Genomic DNA, 20,081 nt, shown 5'->3' with positions numbered 1-20,081 from the left:
GGTATTCATACCGCCAAAACGACGGAACCCTTGCACAACAGAGACAAACCTATGGGTTCTATTTGTGTCAGTCAGATGGAACGGAGCCCTGATGCAGATGTGAACGAAGCCTTAAGTCACAGTGTTAGAGGTAACATCATCCTCCTGTGACTAAAATGATGAGTAAGCCATCCAGTACAAAATGTCATCCGCTTCCATCACAATAATATGCCTACCGAAGCAAACGGCAACTAGCCTGCTTCTTCTGGCCGGATGACTGGTGCCGACAATGCTGCTGCTTCTTGCGCTGTGGCCACCCACATACTTACTGGCAGATTATGTTTTTCCTCTTGCATTACCCTGTTCATTGCCACTCTATATTTTATCAGACAATTTTCTCCAATGGTGAGGTGCTTTTCTCGGACGGCTGTGATATTACTGGCGATTGTTGGAAAACGAATATCCGATTCAGTACAGATTGATACATTGTTGAGAGAATGAACATTCAGCACCTAGATCTAAACACTGATTCTGTTTGTTATAAATAGGTTGCATGCCTTTTTGATGATGTTACTATTTTAACATTAATGCAATATTCTCTTTTTCCCTCGTTCCTAACCGTGTAATTTTATTGATTTCACGATTATCATTTTTTTCAGGTTGTTCTCCACATATATGTTCCCATTTTATGGCGAATGGGCGTATTATGCCCTTGCTGTTGTGTGTAGCATCGATTTCATGCTCTTTGCCTGATACTTATTAATAAATTATATTAAGGCATTTTTTCACTTCAGCACTTTTCACTTTTTCACATTTCTTTCTCTTTTCACTCTGTTATAAATTATGCTTCGTCTCACCTACAGTATATTTAATATATACAATTGATTATTCACAATTTTCTTCATTTTAGCACTGTTAAGACTTTGCCTAATACGTATTTTTCTATCATGAATCCTTTAAAGACCTTGGATGAATATTATAAATACGTGCAATATTACTATCACTCGTCACTTATTTATATACTTATATATTTTGTAATATTTATTAAATTCTCACCATTATTTTATTTTATTATTTTTATATTTATATTTATTTTTATTTCCGTTTCTATGTCTGTATTATGCACCATGGTATCGTGATATTTTATTTTGTCTCTGTGTACATCGTAGGGGGAATATAGAGTCTGAATGTACCCAGAGGAATGCCATGGAGCATGAGTTGAGACAGCTACACATATAGGCGTTAGACACTTACCTTACATTGGGGTAGCGCATGCGATAGGGATGTCGGGCCCGTTTCTCGGTCCCCTTTCGTCAATATGTCGTATGTGCGCTTGCGCTGTCTCCATGGAGACGCGTCTGTGGAGGCGCGCGGGCGCACTAGCGATGTGACGACAGGTGATCGGGATACTGTGACCTTTGACATTATCCCGCGCATGCGCCGTGGACCAACAAGGAAGTGAATTCACACGGAACTTTGGAATTTGCATGATGAGGGACAATATATAAGGAGGACAGGATACAGTTGAGTTTATACCCCCTGAGGAAGCTAGAACAGCGAAACGCGCGTTGGGGTGTTATTTCTCTGTTACATGGACCACGTGGATCGCAGGCTCACCACACTTATGGGTAAGATCCGAGACACTTAACCTCTTCTGGTTGATTCCAGATTGGAAGTGCCTTTCACCTTTGGGTACATTCAGACCATATTCTTTTTGGATATATGACACCGAGGTCCTCTCTCGGAACACATGTGGTTGTGATTGTCTATTCAGATACTTTACATATGCGGTACATGAGATTGTGGTCATGTTACATATTGGACAGCAGTTGATATGGATTATGTATCATTACTATTTTTCTTGCTGATTACATGATCTTATATTTGTCATCATAGTCTACCGCTACCATGTCCCTATGTTTAGGTGTATGTGTACACCATACCCTATAATCTGGTGGTGCATTGGCACCATTACTGCGATTCCATAGTATTTCGAGTGGTCCATATATAACTTTCTTCTTTTTAGAAACCTCGCTTGTTTTTACTATGTATGATATATGTTTATATATTTCTAATAAAATTTACTTTTGATAATATATGTAGCTCTGTGACTCTTTGTTCTCAATTTCTTCATATGTTTTTCCTCTTGCATTACCCTGTTCATTGCCACTCTATATTTTATCAGACATTTTGTTTTTATATGGGGCACCGCTGAGCCTGCGCTGGTAATTCTGACCAAGAGGCCTCTCTATAATCATAAAGTAAAAAAATCAGTCACAGTCAATCTACTAAAAGTGCAACTATATTGTTGCTTCTTGTTTATATTATTGTTAGATGCATTGGACGCAGAACAATATGTAACATTTTGGTGCCACTATAAGCATTTACATATATGCAAAACAATGGGTGACGTCTGTATATCAGATATCAGCAGGCAGCGGCAAGTTATTAGCACCAGGATTTAAATGAAAATCTATTTATTTGAACTGAAATTGGACTTGGACACAGACTGATATATAACGCTGCTGTATAAATACTTGACGCAGAACAAAATGCCAATTTTTGGTGACACTATTAGATTTATATGAGCAACATCTTGTCCATGAATTCTGTATTAGAAGGCAGCTGAACCAGGATTTAAATTAACCCCTTAACGACATACCACGTACATGTACATGGTAGCCTTTAAGGGGAAGTATGGAGCAGGCTCATGGGCTGAGCACGTTCCATACTGTGTAATACAGCCGGCACCTCACTGCAACAGGTGTAATCTAAGATCACTTTGCCTCCACTCGTTTATGTTTAACATCTTAAATGCTGCGGTCAATCGCAACCGCAGCATTTAAATTGTTAGAATCAGGGGGCGCCCCCTCCGATGTGCCATCAGCCCCCACGCGACGTGATCAGGGGTGCCGATGGTAATGAAGTCCCCCAGGTCTTCCATCTTTGTACTCCTTTGAAGCCCTGCAAAGGAGACTTTCAGTATAGCGATATACTGCAATGCATTAGTATTGCAGTACATAATGCAATCAATCCAATGATTGCTGGTTCAAGTCCCCTAGGGTGACTAATAAGAAACAGTTTTTTTTAATGTTCCAAAAAAAAATATTAAATTGCTTTCACAATATAGCATTGTTTAACTCACTCGGTGAACGCTGTAAAAAAAAAGATATAACACATGCAAATTGCTTAGCTCTCCAAAGAAATGGAATAAAATGTGATAAAAAAAAAGTTGCATGTACCCCAAAATGTTATTGGTAAAAACTACAGCTCACCATGCAAAAATTGGCTTTCTGTGCTCACGGTGACCACCAGCCACTTCCTGATTACATGGTTGGGAGTTACGGAAACAGCGTAACTCGCTGAACTACGCTATTTTCATAACTTCCAAAGTAGTGAATGGCAGTTACGGAAGCAGCGTAGCATGCGAGCTACACTGTTTTCCGTATTCAGTTCTACGGGAGTTACGGAAACTGTGTAGCTCAGCGAGTTACGCTGTTTCCGTGACTCCCGACAATGTAATCAGTAAGTGGCCGAGAGGCAGCAGGAGCACAAAAAAGCTGGAACGGGATTTAGGAGGCCCCATTCTAGAGTGGATATGTCAAAAATGTCCCTCATGTGAAAACCGCTTTAACTAGTTAAATGGCCAGGAACAGCGCAATCGCTGTTCCTGGTCGTTAGAGCAGTGTGTCAGCTCCATGACAGGCCGGCACATCATGGGTCGGGAAGGGATTAAGGAAGGGGGGTCTTGCGCAGCTGGGCCCCTCGACTGTCGACTATAAGACACAGGCACTTTTTAGCAAGATTTATTCTTGCTAAAAAGTGCCTTTTATAGTCCAAAAATTATGGTATATGTCATGGGCTTTCATTAGCCTAAGGACTCATTCAGACGAGCGGAAAACTCGTCCGTGTGCTGTGGATGAAAATCACGCACAGCACACTGACCCATTGATTTCAATGGGTCCATTCACACATGCAGGAGTTTTCACGCAGCGTGTGTCCATTGCGTAAAACTCACTGTATGTCCTATATTGGTGCATTTTTCATGCACCTATCGCCCATTGAAGTCAATGGGTGCGTGAAAAATCTGATACGCTCGTGTGAATGTAGCCTTAAATTACATATATGCTAAACAGACACCATTATAGTCTATGAGCGACGTATGCATTAAACGTGTCATTAAGGCTACATTCACACGAGAGTATCAGAATCACATGCATGAAAAACACACGTGAATCCGGTCCGTTATGCATCAGTGTGCTTTGCGAGGGGCATGTGTTATTCACGCACTCGCAAAGCACAAGATTTCTTAAATCTCACCCACTTTGCTGCTATTGTATTCTGGTGTGTATTTTCCATCCGCAATTTCGGACGGAAAATACACAGCAATTCCACTACGTGTGGACGAGCCCTAATAATGTTCTTAGATATAGATATAGGTAATAAGCATAAACAGAAACTTAATATATGTAGCATGCAAGCTCGAGTAAACCTTGTCCTGCATTTCTTTATGACTACAACGATAGCTATGTTTATAATATAATGCTCATCTTTTTTAAATTGGAAAGTGTTAAAGCAAAGTTATTCCTTATTTGCCTGCAGGATTTAGAGCTGATCTGAAAAGAGTGAATTCTCCTACTTTGTTTGGGGGCGACATTGAAGATTTAGACCTGACTGCTGAAATACAATCCAAAAATCGATTTCGGTTCAAGGTTTGTTTTCCTCATATGTAATAAAAAACCTATAGAAAAAACACAAATACAAAAGAGATGTTTCCACCTCGGACATTTATGGAATATCCACAGAATATGCCATAAATGTCTGATAGTTGTGCGTTCTACCTCTGTGATCCGCACCTATCTCTCAAACGGGGCCCCATGACCCCTTTCCTACTTTCTGCAGCTGTCACTGGGCTCCTGCCACTGAATTACGAGGTGACTAGCTTTACCAGAAACAGCCAAGTGCATTTTGCTACAGAGTTTCTGGAGCTCCCATAGAAGTGAATGGGAGTTATGAAGGCAGCGTAGCACAGCGAGCTATGCTGTTTCCGGAATTTTGGAGCTACAGAAACAGCATAGCTTGCTTGTCATTATGAGAAAACCCTTTAACTCTTTAAGACTTCATGATGTAACTGTACGTCATCGATTGGCTTCATTAAAGGGGTTGGCCCAAGATTAAATGTTATCCCCTAACCACAGGACAAGTGATAAGATGCTGATTAGCGGGGGTCTGACCGCTGGGACCCCCCTGATTATGAGAATTAGGGTCCCGGTCCACTGATTGATGCTCCATTTATTCTCTATTGCACTGGAGGTGATAGCCGAGCGCTGTACTCGTCTATCTCCGGCAGTCCCATAGACAGTGAATGGAGCGGCACCTGCTGCTCCATTCATTCGAAGGGACAGGACCCTGTTCTTGTTATCACCTATCCTGTGGTTAGGGGATAACATTTAATCTTGTGTCAACCCCTATAAAGGGGTTTTCCACAACTGGACAACTGATGACCTATCCACAGGATTGGTCATCATTATATTATCGGAGCGGGTCCGATACCCGGACTCTGCACCGATGAGCCGCTCCATCTGCCTCCGGGCGTCGGATGTTTTGAGCGGTATGCAGTAGTTGGAGCCGGATGTTGATGGCTCCGACCACTGCATAGCGGCCTTTCTGCAGAACTGCAGCTCTGTTCCTATTCACTTGAATAGGAGCAGTGCTGCAGTACTGCAGCTCGGCCGCTATTCCATGACACAAGCCACCTGCTTCCGTCTTCAACTACTGCATACTGTTCAAAACATCTGGCGCCTGGAGGCAGATGGAGTGGCTGATCGGTGCGGGGTCCGGGTGTTAGACCCTCATATTATCAAATACTGATGACCTATCCTGTGGATATTTCATCAGTTGTCCGGTTGTGGAAAACCCCTTTAAACCAACAAGATGTACAGTTACATCATGGGGTTCGCATGGGCACAGATGTGTTGACTGACAGCTGGGCTCCTTTTATAATGGCTGGGGTCAGAGATAATTCTCGCCATAGATGCCATGCTCAATAGCGACTGCTGCATCTAAGTAGTTAGACAGAGGGAGAGGGTTGCCCTGACAGCCATGACAAAGGCACGGCCTGAAAGGATTGCCTATCCATTTACTGCTGACAGGCTATAATGCTTTGGTATACTACGTAAGTACTGTATGTAAAGCAATATATCAGAGTTCAGAAGTTCGTATTGTGACGTCCCCTAGTGGGACAAAATAAATAATAAAATAAATGTTAATAACGTTTACCTAAAAAAAAATAAAAAAAGAATCTGTTCAGTAAAAAAAAAAATCAAAGAGTAACTGTCGTTTCATAAAACTTTTGACATGTCATAGTAACCTGTCAGAAGTTTTGATCAGTGGATTGCTGAGACCCCACCAATTGCTGAAATAAAGGGGCAGAAACGCTCAGCCGAGCCCAGTGCCTCTTTAGGTTTAATGGGATAACTTTCGGCTCTACTCAGGCTCTTCTCAGAGAGGTGTGGTTACCTAGAAACTGACCCAAAAAAGTCCATGTTATGTAAACGACCTAAATAAACGCAAAAAACAACAGTGGGGTTGTCAATGAAAAATAAAACCCATCTCGCCCCCAAAAAGTGCCCTTATAGCTATATCAACCGAAAAATAAAAATGTTTTGGCTTTCTGAACAAAAACATCTCTGCAGGTCTTAACGCCAAAATAGCCTTGTTACTAAAAGGTTTAGTTTGTTAAGTTGCAAAATTCTGTCTCTATTATGTTTTGACACATTTTATTCCTATAGATCACAGATCCTAAAAAGCAAAGATTTGAAGTCCCCCATGAACATGTGAAAGATTTTACTGGAACAGCAGAACCAAATCCAAATTATAATGTTGAACTGGTAAAAAGCTCTTTTGGAATTAAAGTTTCAAGAAAATCACCGAAAGCTAGAGTCCTGTAAGCACCAGTTTATTTTTTAAAGTTGTGTATTCAAATTATCTACCACCACATGTGAACATACAAAGTTTCGACGCAACAAAGCCTTTTTAAGCTTGAAAAAGATTGCCAAAATGTCGCATGTTCAATTGTGGTAGTTTATAAACCTGCAAGTTTCTGATATTTGAAAAAGTAGTCTGTTTGCTGTTGCTTCTGTGGCTTGATCTGGATCTGATTCAGGAAATGTTCCGCTCTACTGGTAATGTGCAATACCGCCCTTACATTTTGCGGAGAGTGCTGCGTATTTGTGCTTTTGTGTTCTATATGGTAACAAGCAGCATCTGTCGCTCTGGCTGACTCGATCCGCGAATGTATTATATAACTGGCCATTTATCTGAATGACCGCCATGTAATTTTACATTTTTCCTGCATTGACTGTTTACTGGAGTTCTAGGGAGCAGTTTTCATATTTATATATGATGAGATAATCCATGTAAACATTCCCATTTTAATTATGTATCAAATAAATTAATGTAGTTTATAGTATTGTTATATTATTCTTGTAATTGGTACAATATCATCCCATACTCAGAATTTACATAGAGTAACATATTTCTTGATCCACCAGATTTGATACTACCATTGGACCACTCATTTATGCTGACCAGTTCTTACAATTGTCCATCAAACTGCCTAGCAGCAATATTTATGGCTTAGGCGAACAAATCCACCGGCAATATAAACATGATATGAACTGGAGAACGTGGCCTATATTTACCAGAGATTGGTTTCCCAACGGAGTAAGTGCTTATTATTATAATCCCTTTTTTAATGATAACAAGCTCATTACCCCTCATGTTTACAGTATCGCGGTTTTACATATAAGCTGCATTTAGTAATTATAAGCAAAGCAATGTACCTGAGCAACTCTGAAAATGCGCAGCTTTCAATAAGTAATTATAAACAAAAGTCTAAGAAGGGCTTACTGTATATTAAAGCTTGTAAAACCATTATAGGATAAATTATATATATCTAATTATTGCACAGTGAAATGAAAACTCCAGTCTGGAGAAATTATTTGAGAAGTGTAATTAAATAAATAGCATTAAGAGGTTTAGGTAATTTGGGATTATTCAGTGATAACAAAGAACACACTATTTGCTATGATGCAAGTCTCAAGCTTGATATGTAAGGAAAACCAAATATTCAAAGTTCAGTTATCAGCCCTCTCCTTAATTCTTCTCTCTTCTATACTTGGAAGTGATGCCCATCTTTACAATGGTGAAAAATTGCTGGTGTTATATCATCAGATTGTCTCCATCTATTCTGCAAAATTGCTTGGTGACAATGTCAGTCATACAGACCTATGCACAAGAGCATATTAAAGGAATCCTCTGGTCCCAGGACATAATTTTAAATATGATGGGTTATATGGAGTAATATTACCTGGTGCCCTTCAGTTGTGCCACTCTTGCTGTGGATCCGACATTTTAGAGTCCCCTTTGTGCTGTCCCAAAATGGATGTAGCATTTCTTAGACTACGAGTCTGGGACACTCCCACTGTTTTTGGATTGGCCAGAGCTGCTCGCGTGAGCAGTTCTGTCCAATCCATGAACAGAGGGAGTGTCTTAGACTCAGTCTGTGAAGCACTGTGAACATTTTGAGACAGCACAGAGGGGACTCTAAAATGCGGAGCCACGGGGCAACTGGAGGGCACCAGTTAATATTACTCCATATACCCCATCACATGGATAACTTTTTCCTAAGCCTGAAGGGTCACTTTAAGGCTGTGTACAACTGGGAAAAATATTTCTATCAGTCCCTTCTCATAAGGATATCTTAAACAAACGGTCTTATCGCACAGTGAAATTAAATGAAAGCTTTTTTAAGAAAGAAAACTTACAATAATGAGAGAGATAAAGACGTAAGAAATATGAAAGTTCCTCTCAAGCATTTAGACAGAAGACCTAAAGGTTAAATTTTAGATTAACCTTTTAAAGGTCTTTTCTGGATAAGTGCCGTCAAGGAAATACCTTACAAGTCATTGCCCAAGATGAATTGCGTACTTACAACACATCATTCTTATTTACAAGTTAATGTTGTCCAAACATCTAGTCAATTTAAAGCAAACTCAAATATTATCTCAGTGTGACCTCCACCGCTATTCTTCTGAAAGGAGAAAGAAGCAGCGGACATAATTGATAAAGATTCCTTCTTCATCTTACTAAGACCTCACGACATTCCAGAAGAGAGAGAGAGAAAGATAAGATATATATGTATATATATATATATATATATATATATATATAAATATATAGCAGAAGAAAATTTGCAGCACTCCAACATGAAAAAAATGGTGGTTTATTCAATCCAAACTAACAGCAACGTTTCAATCCTACAATAGGATCTTTATCAAGCCTATATATATATATATATAAAACAAGAAGATAAGAGCATGGAAGCAGCACTCAAGGAAAAAAAGTGACGTTTATTCACCCAACAGATGCAGCGTTTCACTTCCTCAATGGAAGTATTTTCAAGCCTTACAATTGTGTATATATATATATATATATATATATATATATATATATATATATATATATATATATGGCAGAGAGATATTATGCTGGCAATTGATTATGTAGAAAAAGCTATACTGATTATATTTCTTCATCACTTCGTATGCCTCCGATTTAATACAAACATTGATGTCAGATTGTGCATGAAGTCAAGAACGTCTCCATAATATGGTGCCATACAGAGCAGGAAGAAGTAAAGCAAACCTTTTTAGGAAGTTTTATTGTTTCAGGAAGCTAATATGGAGATAATATTAGGCAACGGAGCCAGAACAGATTTGCTTGTTAACATACAGCTGTATTCTCCTTGGAAGTCAATGCCAAAATTTGGCCACGTTGACTTTTTTGACCTCCCCTTCAATTGTTATCAATACGATTTTACATTTTGTTCTGAAATTTGGTCAGTACCTATATTTTTTTTACTTCTTTTAAATATTTCTCTCCTTCACTGTTCCAGACTCTCACTGTACAAACAGACACTGACTTAGAGAGTCCACAGCTGTAAGTTATATATGAGGTAGAGAGGCATGGAACATGGTTCTTTCTGACTTGGTGAAAATTTTTAAATAAACCAAGATGGAATATTATGAATGGTTGCGTGCACAGACTTACAATGGCTTCTTAATAACATGTAATTTTGGATCAAAAATTATCCAGAATTACCTGGCCAGTGCATGGGTCCAAATCCATAGAAATTGGCAAATCTGCTCGCTCATCTCTTATTAGAATGCTAGAATAATAAGGGAGATTTAGGCCATGTTCAGACGTGGCAGAATTTTTCCGCTGCAAATGTTGGTGCAGATTTGGGGCAATTACGCAACGAATCTGCACCAACATTTGCATATTTGACAGGTGATTCAGACGTTGCAGATATCACAGCGGACTTGCCACAGATTTCAGTTTTTGCATTGCAAAGGCTGAAATCCGCCGTGAAATTCCGCTTTTGCTCCGCAATGTAATGAGCATGCTGCGGAGGGAAAATTCTGCACCGCAGCCTAATTTCCACACAATTATTTTCTGCAATGTCTGAACTAAGTTTCCTAGAAATGTATAGAAAGAAATGTAAAAAAACGGCTGCTGCAGAATTTCACTGCGGACTGTCCGCAGCGGAATTCAACAGAAATTCCGCCATGTCTGAATGTGCCCTTACTAAGCAAAACTCTCCAAAATGTTGTAATAAATTGTGCCAATGAAATTTAAGCTCATGGCCTGCAACAAATTTGTGTTTTTGAAACTTTGAACATTTACCTTGACAGTTTCTAAAAAAATGTATTAATTGTATTAAAGATATGTGTCATTTATAGTGCAGAACATTGTTAGATATGTACTACAGTCACAAAATGGTGTAAGAAGGAGCAAATATGTCTAACTGACTAGTAAGGTGCACCATATTTATTATGCCACTTGCGGCATCAACTCTTAAGATATTCGATAAATCTCCCTCATTGTGAATCAACCAAGGATTGTATCTCCTGCATGTAATTACTGAAATGTGCTGCTAATGCTGTTTATTCGGCAGGATGGATTTAACTTATATGGTGCGCAGACATTTTTCCTGTGTTTGGAGGATGAAACAGGAGCATCATTTGGTGTCTTTTTAATGAACAGCAACGCAATGGGCAAGTATTTTCTGTTTAATTCTTTAATCATGATCTCAATCTCTACAACATTAAATACACTTTAGTGTTTATTACTAAAGGTATTAAATTCTTATGCTGTCTATGCAACTTATCATTAGTTATTTGTTGTAGCATTTATTGCAATAATGGCATGTACTGTCTATTGGCAAAATATATTACATTGAATATAATCACAAATTAATATCCAATCAAATACATTTTTAAATTAAAGGGGGTCTCACCATGACAGCCCCTTCTGAAAATGAAGACTGGTTGGTACCTCAGTGATCAGCTTTTCTTTTATGAGCTGTGACAACTGCTGTCTTGTACCGATCGCGTGGTCCCCATCGATTAACCCCTTGAAAGCAGCTTTCAATAGCAATAGCGGCTTTTTAGGGGGTTAAAGCACCATTGACGTTCCACACATTATCACTATGGCAACCGGAGGCCTAACAATGGCTCCAGCTATGCCATCTACGGAAGCCAAAGTCAGGTCCCATTATGCTTGCTGTCAGAGAGTAGCTGACAGCTCTAATATACTGCTCTATGCATGTAGTAAATGTGTATTAGAATTGCGATCACAGCCTCCTGCATTCAAGTCCCCCAATAGGACAAACAAATAAAATAAAAAAAGTTGTGTAAAAATAAAAGTTTTAACGTATTACAAGTAAAAATCCCCTTTTTCCCTTAGCAGTCCTTTATTATTAAAAATATCAATTAAATAAATAAATAAACTATACATAATTTGTATCGCCATGTCCATAACGACCTGAACTACAAAAGTCTTTATTCATTCCGTATGGTGAACGCCATAAAAGAAAAGAATAATAAACCATACCAGAATCACATTTTTTTGGTCACTTGACCTTCCAAAAATGGAATAAAAATAGATCAAAAAGTTGCTTGTACCCATAAACAGTACTCATCGAAACTACAGTTTGTTACTCAAAAACCAAGCCCTCGCACAGCTTTCTTGATAGAAAAATAAAAAAGTTATGACTCTTAGAATATGGCAACAATAAAAGTAACTCTTTTTTATATAAATTATTTTATCATGCAAATGCCATAAGACATAAAAAAAACTATAAACATATTGTATCGCCGTAATCGCATCGCTCCGCAAAATGAAGTGAAAATGTCAGTTATAGCGCACGGTGAATAATGTAAAAAAAAAAAAGGAATACAAAACAATAGTAGTAATGCTGTTTTGTTAGTCACCAGGCCTCTTAAAAAATTGGGGTCACTTTTAAGGGGTTTCCCCTGTACTGGTACCTCAGAAGCTCTGCAAATGCGACATGATGCCCAGAAACCAATCCAGCTAAATCTATATGCCAAATAGTGCTCCTGCCTTTCTGAGCCCTGCCGTTTGTTCAACCAGCAGTTTATGAGCACAGATGGGGTATTGCAGTAATCAGAAGAAATTGCTTTTCAAATGTTGGGGTGTTTTTTCTCCTTTATTCATTGTAAAAATTAAGAATTTGTACCTTTTATCGGAAAAATATGTGATTTTCAATTTCACAGCCTAATTCCACAAAATGCAGCAAAACAAAGTATGGTGTAAATGCTTACTTTACCCCTCAATAAGTTCCTTGTGGGGTGTAGTTTGCCAAATGGGGTCACTTTTGGGGGTTTACACTGTTTTGGCACCACAAGAGCTCTTCAAACCAGACATGGTGCCTAAAATATATTCTAATAATAAGGAGGCCTCAAAATCCACTAGGTGCTCCTTTGCTTCTGAGGCCTGTGTTTCAGTCCCTTAGCACACTAGGGCCACATGTGGGATATTTCTAAAAACTGCAGAATCTGGACAATAAATATTGAGTTGTGTTTCTCTGGTAAAACCTTCTATTTTACTGAAATAAAAATGGAATGAAAAGGATTTTCTGCAAAATAAATGAAATTTGTAAATTTCACCTCTACTTTGCTTTAAATTCCTGTGAAATGCCTAAAGGGTTAAGAAACTTTATAAATGCTGTTTTGAATACTTTTAGGGGTCTAGTTTTTAAAATTGGGTGATTTATGGGGCTTTCTAATATACAGGCTCCTCAAAGCCACTTCACAACTGAACTGGTACTTAAAAAAAGGCTTTCGAAATTGTCTTCAAAATATGAGAAATTGCTGTTTATGTTCTAAGCCGTGTGACGTCCCAGAAAATAAAATAATGTTCAAAAAATGATGCCAACATATAGTAGACATATGGGATATGTGAAATAGTAACTATTTTGGGTGCTAGAACCATCCTTCTTACAAGCAAATACATTTAAATTCAGAATTATTTTTTTACAAATCTTCCCTAAATTTTGCTATTTTTTACAATTAAACAGTGAATATATTGACAAAATGTAACCACTAACATCAAGTCCAATGTGTCACGAGAAAACAATCTCAAAATCGCTTAGATAGTTATATGCATTCCAGATTTATTACAACATAAATTTACACATGTCAGATTTGAAAAATGGGCTCTGAGCCTTAAGGCCCAAACTAGGCCACGTCATTAAGGGGTTTGTGATTACATTTGTAATACAATATAACATATTTTATTATATATATATATATATATATATATATATATATAGTTATACAGCTAATTATTATTATTATTATTATTATTATATTATTATCATTAATATTTCATATCTCTTACTAAATTTCACATTACAGAAGTGATAATTCAGCCTGCGCCAGCAATAACTTATAGAACCATTGGAGGGATCCTGGACTTTTATGTATTTATTGGCAACAATCCAGAAGAAGTTGTTATGGAATATCTAGAGGTCTGCATTGCTTTTGGCTTTAACCTTGGTGACTGTTTGGGAGTGATCACACAATAAAGCATCTGTTAACACCGCATAGAACAGTCCAGAATTTAGAGGAGATGAAAAAAATTCCTCTTTTATTTTCTTAATCTTTCCTAATTGTAGAAGTTAATCCCTTTAGTTGAGCCTTAAATAAAACAGCAATACATTTTGTATTACCCATAACGACTAGATGCTTTTTTTCCTTTCATTTCTTTATTTTTGGGCAACTTTTAACAGATACTCCCTTCCCCTTTACATATCGTAACTATGATTCGACATCCAGGTATAGGAATATGGATGAAGACGGACCTGATAGATGTAATAGTAACTGTATAAGTGGCGAATCATTTGTAACTGACATAATTCTTATTCTATGTCATCATTTCATTTTAGTTTATTGGAAGACCATACATGCCAGCATATTGGACTCTTGGGTTCCATCTCAGCCGATGGGGTTACAAATCACTTGATGAAGTAATGGGCGTGGTTGAGACGAACAGAGCCATTAAAATACCATATGTAAGTAGAAAATTTGGCACATGTTGCTGCAGAATGCACAGAGCAGTTTCTTAACTATTCCAAATATTTTATAACTTTGAAATAGAAATTTGCTAGAATCTGCGAGAATAATTATTTGAATGTAGTATCTTGCAAATTAAATATTATATTTCTAAACAGTGGCATGCATAGAATACACAAACAACAAATACACATAAACAAATGTACAGCCTGAAAGTAATGGTATATGCCACCACAGCCTACCATAAAACAGGATGACTGACATTTTTGCCCTACAACCCTATTCCTATCCCTTAAAGAAAACCTTTCACTACCCCAGACATGTGCAGCTCAGTGCACCATCTTATAGGCACTGCTGCACAGACCTTGGGGGACTACCTTGGGGGACCCTGTGTAGTCGCCACCGTTCTGGAGATATCGGTGCCATTATAATTGGCGCCCAATATGTAAATTAGACCCTGTAGAGCTCTGCCACTGTCCAATCAGCTGCAGACAGTGTCGGTGCGGCTTCTGCTGTGTGATTGCTTCTCATTATTGCTGACAGTAGCTGGAGAGAGGAGGAGAGCGCGTGCGCACACAAACACAAGCAGCAGAGAGAGATCACATAGCAGAAGCTCCTGTGAGACTGTCCGCACCTGATTGGATAGTGTCAGAGCTCTGACTATCATGTCCCCTTGCCCTTTCCATGTCCAGGAACGCCCCATTGACAGTACAGGGGCTGATTTACATATTGTGCGCCAATTATAACGACACAGATATCTCCAGAACGGCTTAGACTACAGAGCTAATTCAAAGTGCCCCAAGGTCTGTGCAGCAGCGCCTATAAGATGGTGCACTCAGCTACACATGTCTGGGGTAGTGAAAGGTTCTCGTTAAGAAGTGTTACTTCCTCATTTTGTCCTTCCTCACAGTTGTTGGCTATTGTTGAGGTGTTTATAGAGATTAAAAAATCCTGTGCAGGTTAACAGCCCAAAGGAAAGGGAATATAGGACTAGTCTGGGTTGAGTTTTCCATCTCATGGGCCCCATAGCAGCTGTGGCGTAATGCATTTTGTACATATTTACCCTGAGCTTCAATCATATTTTGGTGCAAAATTCTGGTGTACATGTTGAATAGCTGGGACATAGCAAAAGGAAGACAAGTTTGTCTAGTATGCCATAAGTTGTGCTCATTTTAGTATGTACTGTGCAATATGTTATTTTGATGAGATTGGTAAATATTGGCATATATTGATATGCTCATGTATATATTCTTGTATGCTTTTCACTTATTTTAGGATGTTCAGTTTACTGACATTGACTACATGGAAAATAGAAAGGATTTCACTTATGACAAAGACAAGTTTGCAAATCTACCAAACTTTGCTGAAAATCTGCACGCCAATGGTCAAAAATATATCATCATATTGGTGAGTTTAAAAGGGAAGTATATCTTTTAAACTTTTAAAAAAGATTGTCAGGAATCTGCATACCATGTCTTACAGTATATACCCTTGTCTCCCACTGGATCATGCACCATGTAAGCAGGCTCCATCTTTTTGAGGGTTGGGGGATATACATGTACAGTTATAGCTTATACAATGCAATTCTAGCAAAATTATTTCTGTATCATTAATATTCCAAACGTGTTGATGGATTGTATTTTATAACTTCAAATGACTCAAAAGGTTTACAGTATTTCTAAGTGCATTACAATAAATGTCACATTTTGAAAGTCTTCCTAAACTATAGTATTAAAACACAACATGACATCTTACATTGTTACAGGCATTCATACTGAACTCTTTATAAGAAGTTATAAATACTATGATTTTTGAAGTTCTATATGGTTTTCCCTCATTTTCCATAAACCTTTGTTGAACTTATGTTTCTTTAATAGGGAACTGCATAATGCACTATACTCCAATACTTATATAAACCAAATCAGTCCCGTTGTTACCTGGCACTATTCAAATTCCCTGACAATACCCTCCCAGCGTGGGTCATCCTAATCCATCCACTATTTAAGAGGTTGTCCAATCGGAACATCCCTGTCCATATGCCCTATTTTGATATATGGACATCCTAGAGGGGGCCCAGAGTGTAGAGTCTTGGGCTGTCCATGAATTACATTAATTTATCTAAATGGCTGCCATGTAATACTACATATGAGCAGCCGACCACATCGTTGCCAGGCAAAATCAGCTGTTTTCCAGGGATCTCGGTAGCTTGACACCAAACTAATGAGAATATCACCCTTGTGGCTCTCCTAATAAAGGCTTTATCTGTCGTGAGACAGCCCCTCTAAGGCGGCCTGTATTTTTTTAATAAAGGGCATGGGCAACCAACATATCGGTGACATTGAAAATATACAGTTGCTGGGTGTTTTAGTTACATTCAACTGTCTTGCACTATTATCTGAATTGCTCTTGATCCTAAATTGAGTTATTCAGGTTATATAATATATTAGTAAAATGCTGGTAGTTAAAATGAAGGATAAGGTTAGAGAATGTAACTCTTTTTTTTATATGGAAAGTGTTACGTATTTTATTTTTGTAGGATCCTGCTATCTCCAATCAAAATCTACTGGGTAATATTCCATATGAAGCATATGAAAGAGGACAGAAACTTGGAGTGTGGGTAAATGAATCTGATGGACGAACCCCCCTTGTTGGAGAGGTATAATTTATAATACTTAATCTTCAAATTATTAAAACGAATAATATTGTTATTATTAATAACAGTTTTTCACAGAATCTACAAAAAAAAGGGTGTTGAACTTTATTTATGGAAATTTAGGGATGTGAAATGTTCGTTTTTGACAGAATTACAAACATAATTACCATATTTTACAGACTATAGGACGCACTGGGCCATAAGATGCACCCATAAATTGTAGCATAAAAGAGGAGAAAAAAAAGGTTTTGCCTTTAACTGTACATTTCCTGGGTTATATTGAGACAATAGGGTACCACAGTGGCCCATGACAATGTCAGATACAGAAATACAAGGTATTGGCAGCTATAGTGCTCTCACCCTCCCCTGAACTCACTAGACATCAGAGATGTGGAGAGGCAGGGGTTAATAGTATTGAATCTGCTCTTCTTGCAGGGGCGTGGCTAGAAGGTCCTTGCAGATTAGTAGCTGCACAGATTTACTGTGCTGTGTGTACTAATGTCGTTGTTATTTGCTCACTGAATAGTGAGATGACAGGAGTCTGTGTGTAAGATGTGACTGTGTGTTCAGTGAGCAGATAACACAGAGATATTTTACACACAGCACAAGACATACAGCTTCCATTTCACTGCACTGCAAGGACCTTTGAAGCTCGGAGCTCAGTCTCCTGCTCCTGGCATCTGTTTGCCTTCAGGAGATAAGACGCAGCAAAAGATTACAGCATAGATTCTAAGATAAAAACCGTGTCTTATAGTCCAAAAAATACAGTATGCCACCTATTCAATTTTATTGAATAAATAGAGTACATTATAAACTTCCCAGATTGAAAACCTTGGAAATCACAACAGATCAGCTGCCCCTCATTTACAAGATTAGCCTAGCTTCAAGGTAAATACTTAACGTCTGCGGCTCTCTGAAATTTGGTGAAATTCCACAATCGACCATCCAGAAGTAGGACACTACAACCGGCCATATTCTATCCTACAATCACTCTAGCATTGGCTGCTTCAATCTCTCCACCTCACTTCATAAATAGACTAATGAACACAATCCTATCTGTACAGTACATTACATTTAACATCTAATTTGTTATGGGGCAAAACTTAGCCCCAAATCAAATCTACAAAGCTTCACATGTCATGTAAATGACACTTTAGAAGACGACTTCTTCATTTTTTAGTAGACCTATTATCATTAGATCCAGAGGTGGGAATTTGATGGCTGGAAGCTGTAGGAAGGGCAGTGAATGTCTGAGAATGGGATGGGAGATCTCTCATACAATAGGCTGGACAAATTGAACTTAAAATGTCTTAAATTAACATATATAGATGTATGCAAGGTCAATACAAAGAATTGTCAGTTGGTTTATTCATTCCAATAACTGGACAAAAGACCAGGGGACATTCATTGCGTGTGGAGGAAAGGTGTTTCAGACATCATTATATGAAAGTGTTCTTTACAGTTAGTTAAACTATAGAATGCCCTTCTCCAAGAGGCAGATACAATGACAGCATTAAAAAAAGGGCTAGATATTTATCTACTGACAAATAGCATTAGAGGGTTATAAATAATCAATTAATGAATGATGTATAATTGATCCAACGAAGTTTTAACTTGATGGACAAGTGTCTTTTTACAACCTAAGTAACTATGTAACTTAATTGTAATGTCTAAGAAACAAAAGTGTAAACTATCATTGGATTTCTATTTTAATTAACCTAATAAGAGCTACATTAGCTGAAAAACCTTGTCAGTCGAGTTCATATGGTTTTAGTGACAAATAAAGCTGTGAATTTAAGGGTGGATTCACACGAGCACATTACGTCTGTAATGGACGGAACGTATTTCGGCCGGAAGTCCCGGACCGAACACACTGCAGGGGGCCAGGCTCCTAGCATCATAGTTATGTACGACGCTAGGAGTCCCTGCCTCTCCGTGGAACTTACTGAAAACATGATTACAGTACGGGACCATTGTCCGGCAGCGAGGCAGGGACTCCTAGCATCGTACATAACTATGATGCTAGGAGCCCGGCTCCCTGCAGTGTGTTCGGTCCGGGACTTGCGGCCGAAATATGATCCGTCCATTACGGACGTAATGTGCTCGTGTGAATCCAGCCTAACTGTCAACAAATCAACTATTCCCTATGTATGTTTCATTTTTAACATAAGCTAATATGCCCTGAAGTGTTTCAAACAAAGTGCTTTCCAGAACAGAAAGCTCATGGAAGCAGAGTTTCATAAAGTAGGGCATTAAACATGTTACTTGTTGCATTATAGGTCTGGCCTGGAATTACTGTATTTCCGGATTATACTAATGATGAGTGTACAAAGTGGTGGGTGAATGAATGCCTGGAATTTTATAAGCAAGTGAATTATGATGGAATATGGGTTGTAAGTAAAATATATTTTTTTATTATTAAAATGATATAATTTTTTTGCAAATTGATAATTGAATATAGTATTTGATATGTACTGTACCTTTAGACACACTGTCCCCGCATAACCCCTTTAAGATTATGAGATCCACCTGGCAATTATCCGATGAAAAAATAAATGTTTGCTTTGCAATAAATGCATATTGAACAATAAGCAGCCAACTATAGAAGACTTACAATTACACATTAGATTAATGCTGGCTGAATTTCGGCAGGATTGACCAACAATGTGAATGGGGACAGTCCAACAGTACTCCAATGTCTGACGTTGAGGAAAAGTAAAATAGGACATGTGGGTATTCAAAATGCCTGATCCTTAGTTCTGCGGGGAGAGGTCACGGATATGACACTCGCTTATCCACCCTATTGCAATTGAGATTCATGATTGGCCTATCCAAGCATTCATGTTCATGGCAGAGATGAGAAAGATAACAAACAAGAAAGCATTTGGCCACTAGGTATCTCATGTGTGAGAAAACATATTCTACATGGGTGACCTCAGAACTACTACAAAAAGCCTGAGATGCTGATACAGGCCTGAGGAAGACCTTGAGTGGATAGAAAAGATATA

The 20,081-nt window shown here is 38.3% G+C and overlaps 1 protein-coding gene across 1 annotated transcript in view; it reads left to right on the top strand.

Annotated features, from left to right (window-relative positions):
• SI (sucrase-isomaltase) overlaps nt 1–20,081 on the top strand; it is a 210,546-nt gene that overhangs the window by 11,526 nt on the left and 178,939 nt on the right. Inside the window, 9 exon segments of the mRNA XM_075863657.1 lie at nt 4,582–4,691; nt 6,771–6,925; nt 7,533–7,704; nt 11,000–11,099; nt 13,764–13,876; nt 14,294–14,419; nt 15,696–15,827; nt 16,957–17,076; nt 19,353–19,466. Coding sequence (XP_075719772.1) covers nt 4,582–4,691; nt 6,771–6,925; nt 7,533–7,704; nt 11,000–11,099; nt 13,764–13,876; nt 14,294–14,419; nt 15,696–15,827; nt 16,957–17,076; nt 19,353–19,466 — 1,142 coding nt within the window.

This window comes from Rhinoderma darwinii, chromosome 4 (genome assembly GCF_050947455.1).
Source record: "Rhinoderma darwinii isolate aRhiDar2 chromosome 4, aRhiDar2.hap1, whole genome shotgun sequence".
Lineage (NCBI taxonomy): Eukaryota > Metazoa > Chordata > Amphibia > Anura > Rhinodermatidae > Rhinoderma > Rhinoderma darwinii.
Note: the sequence above shows the minus strand (reverse complement) of the source record. Positions and strands in the feature narration are given on the sequence as shown.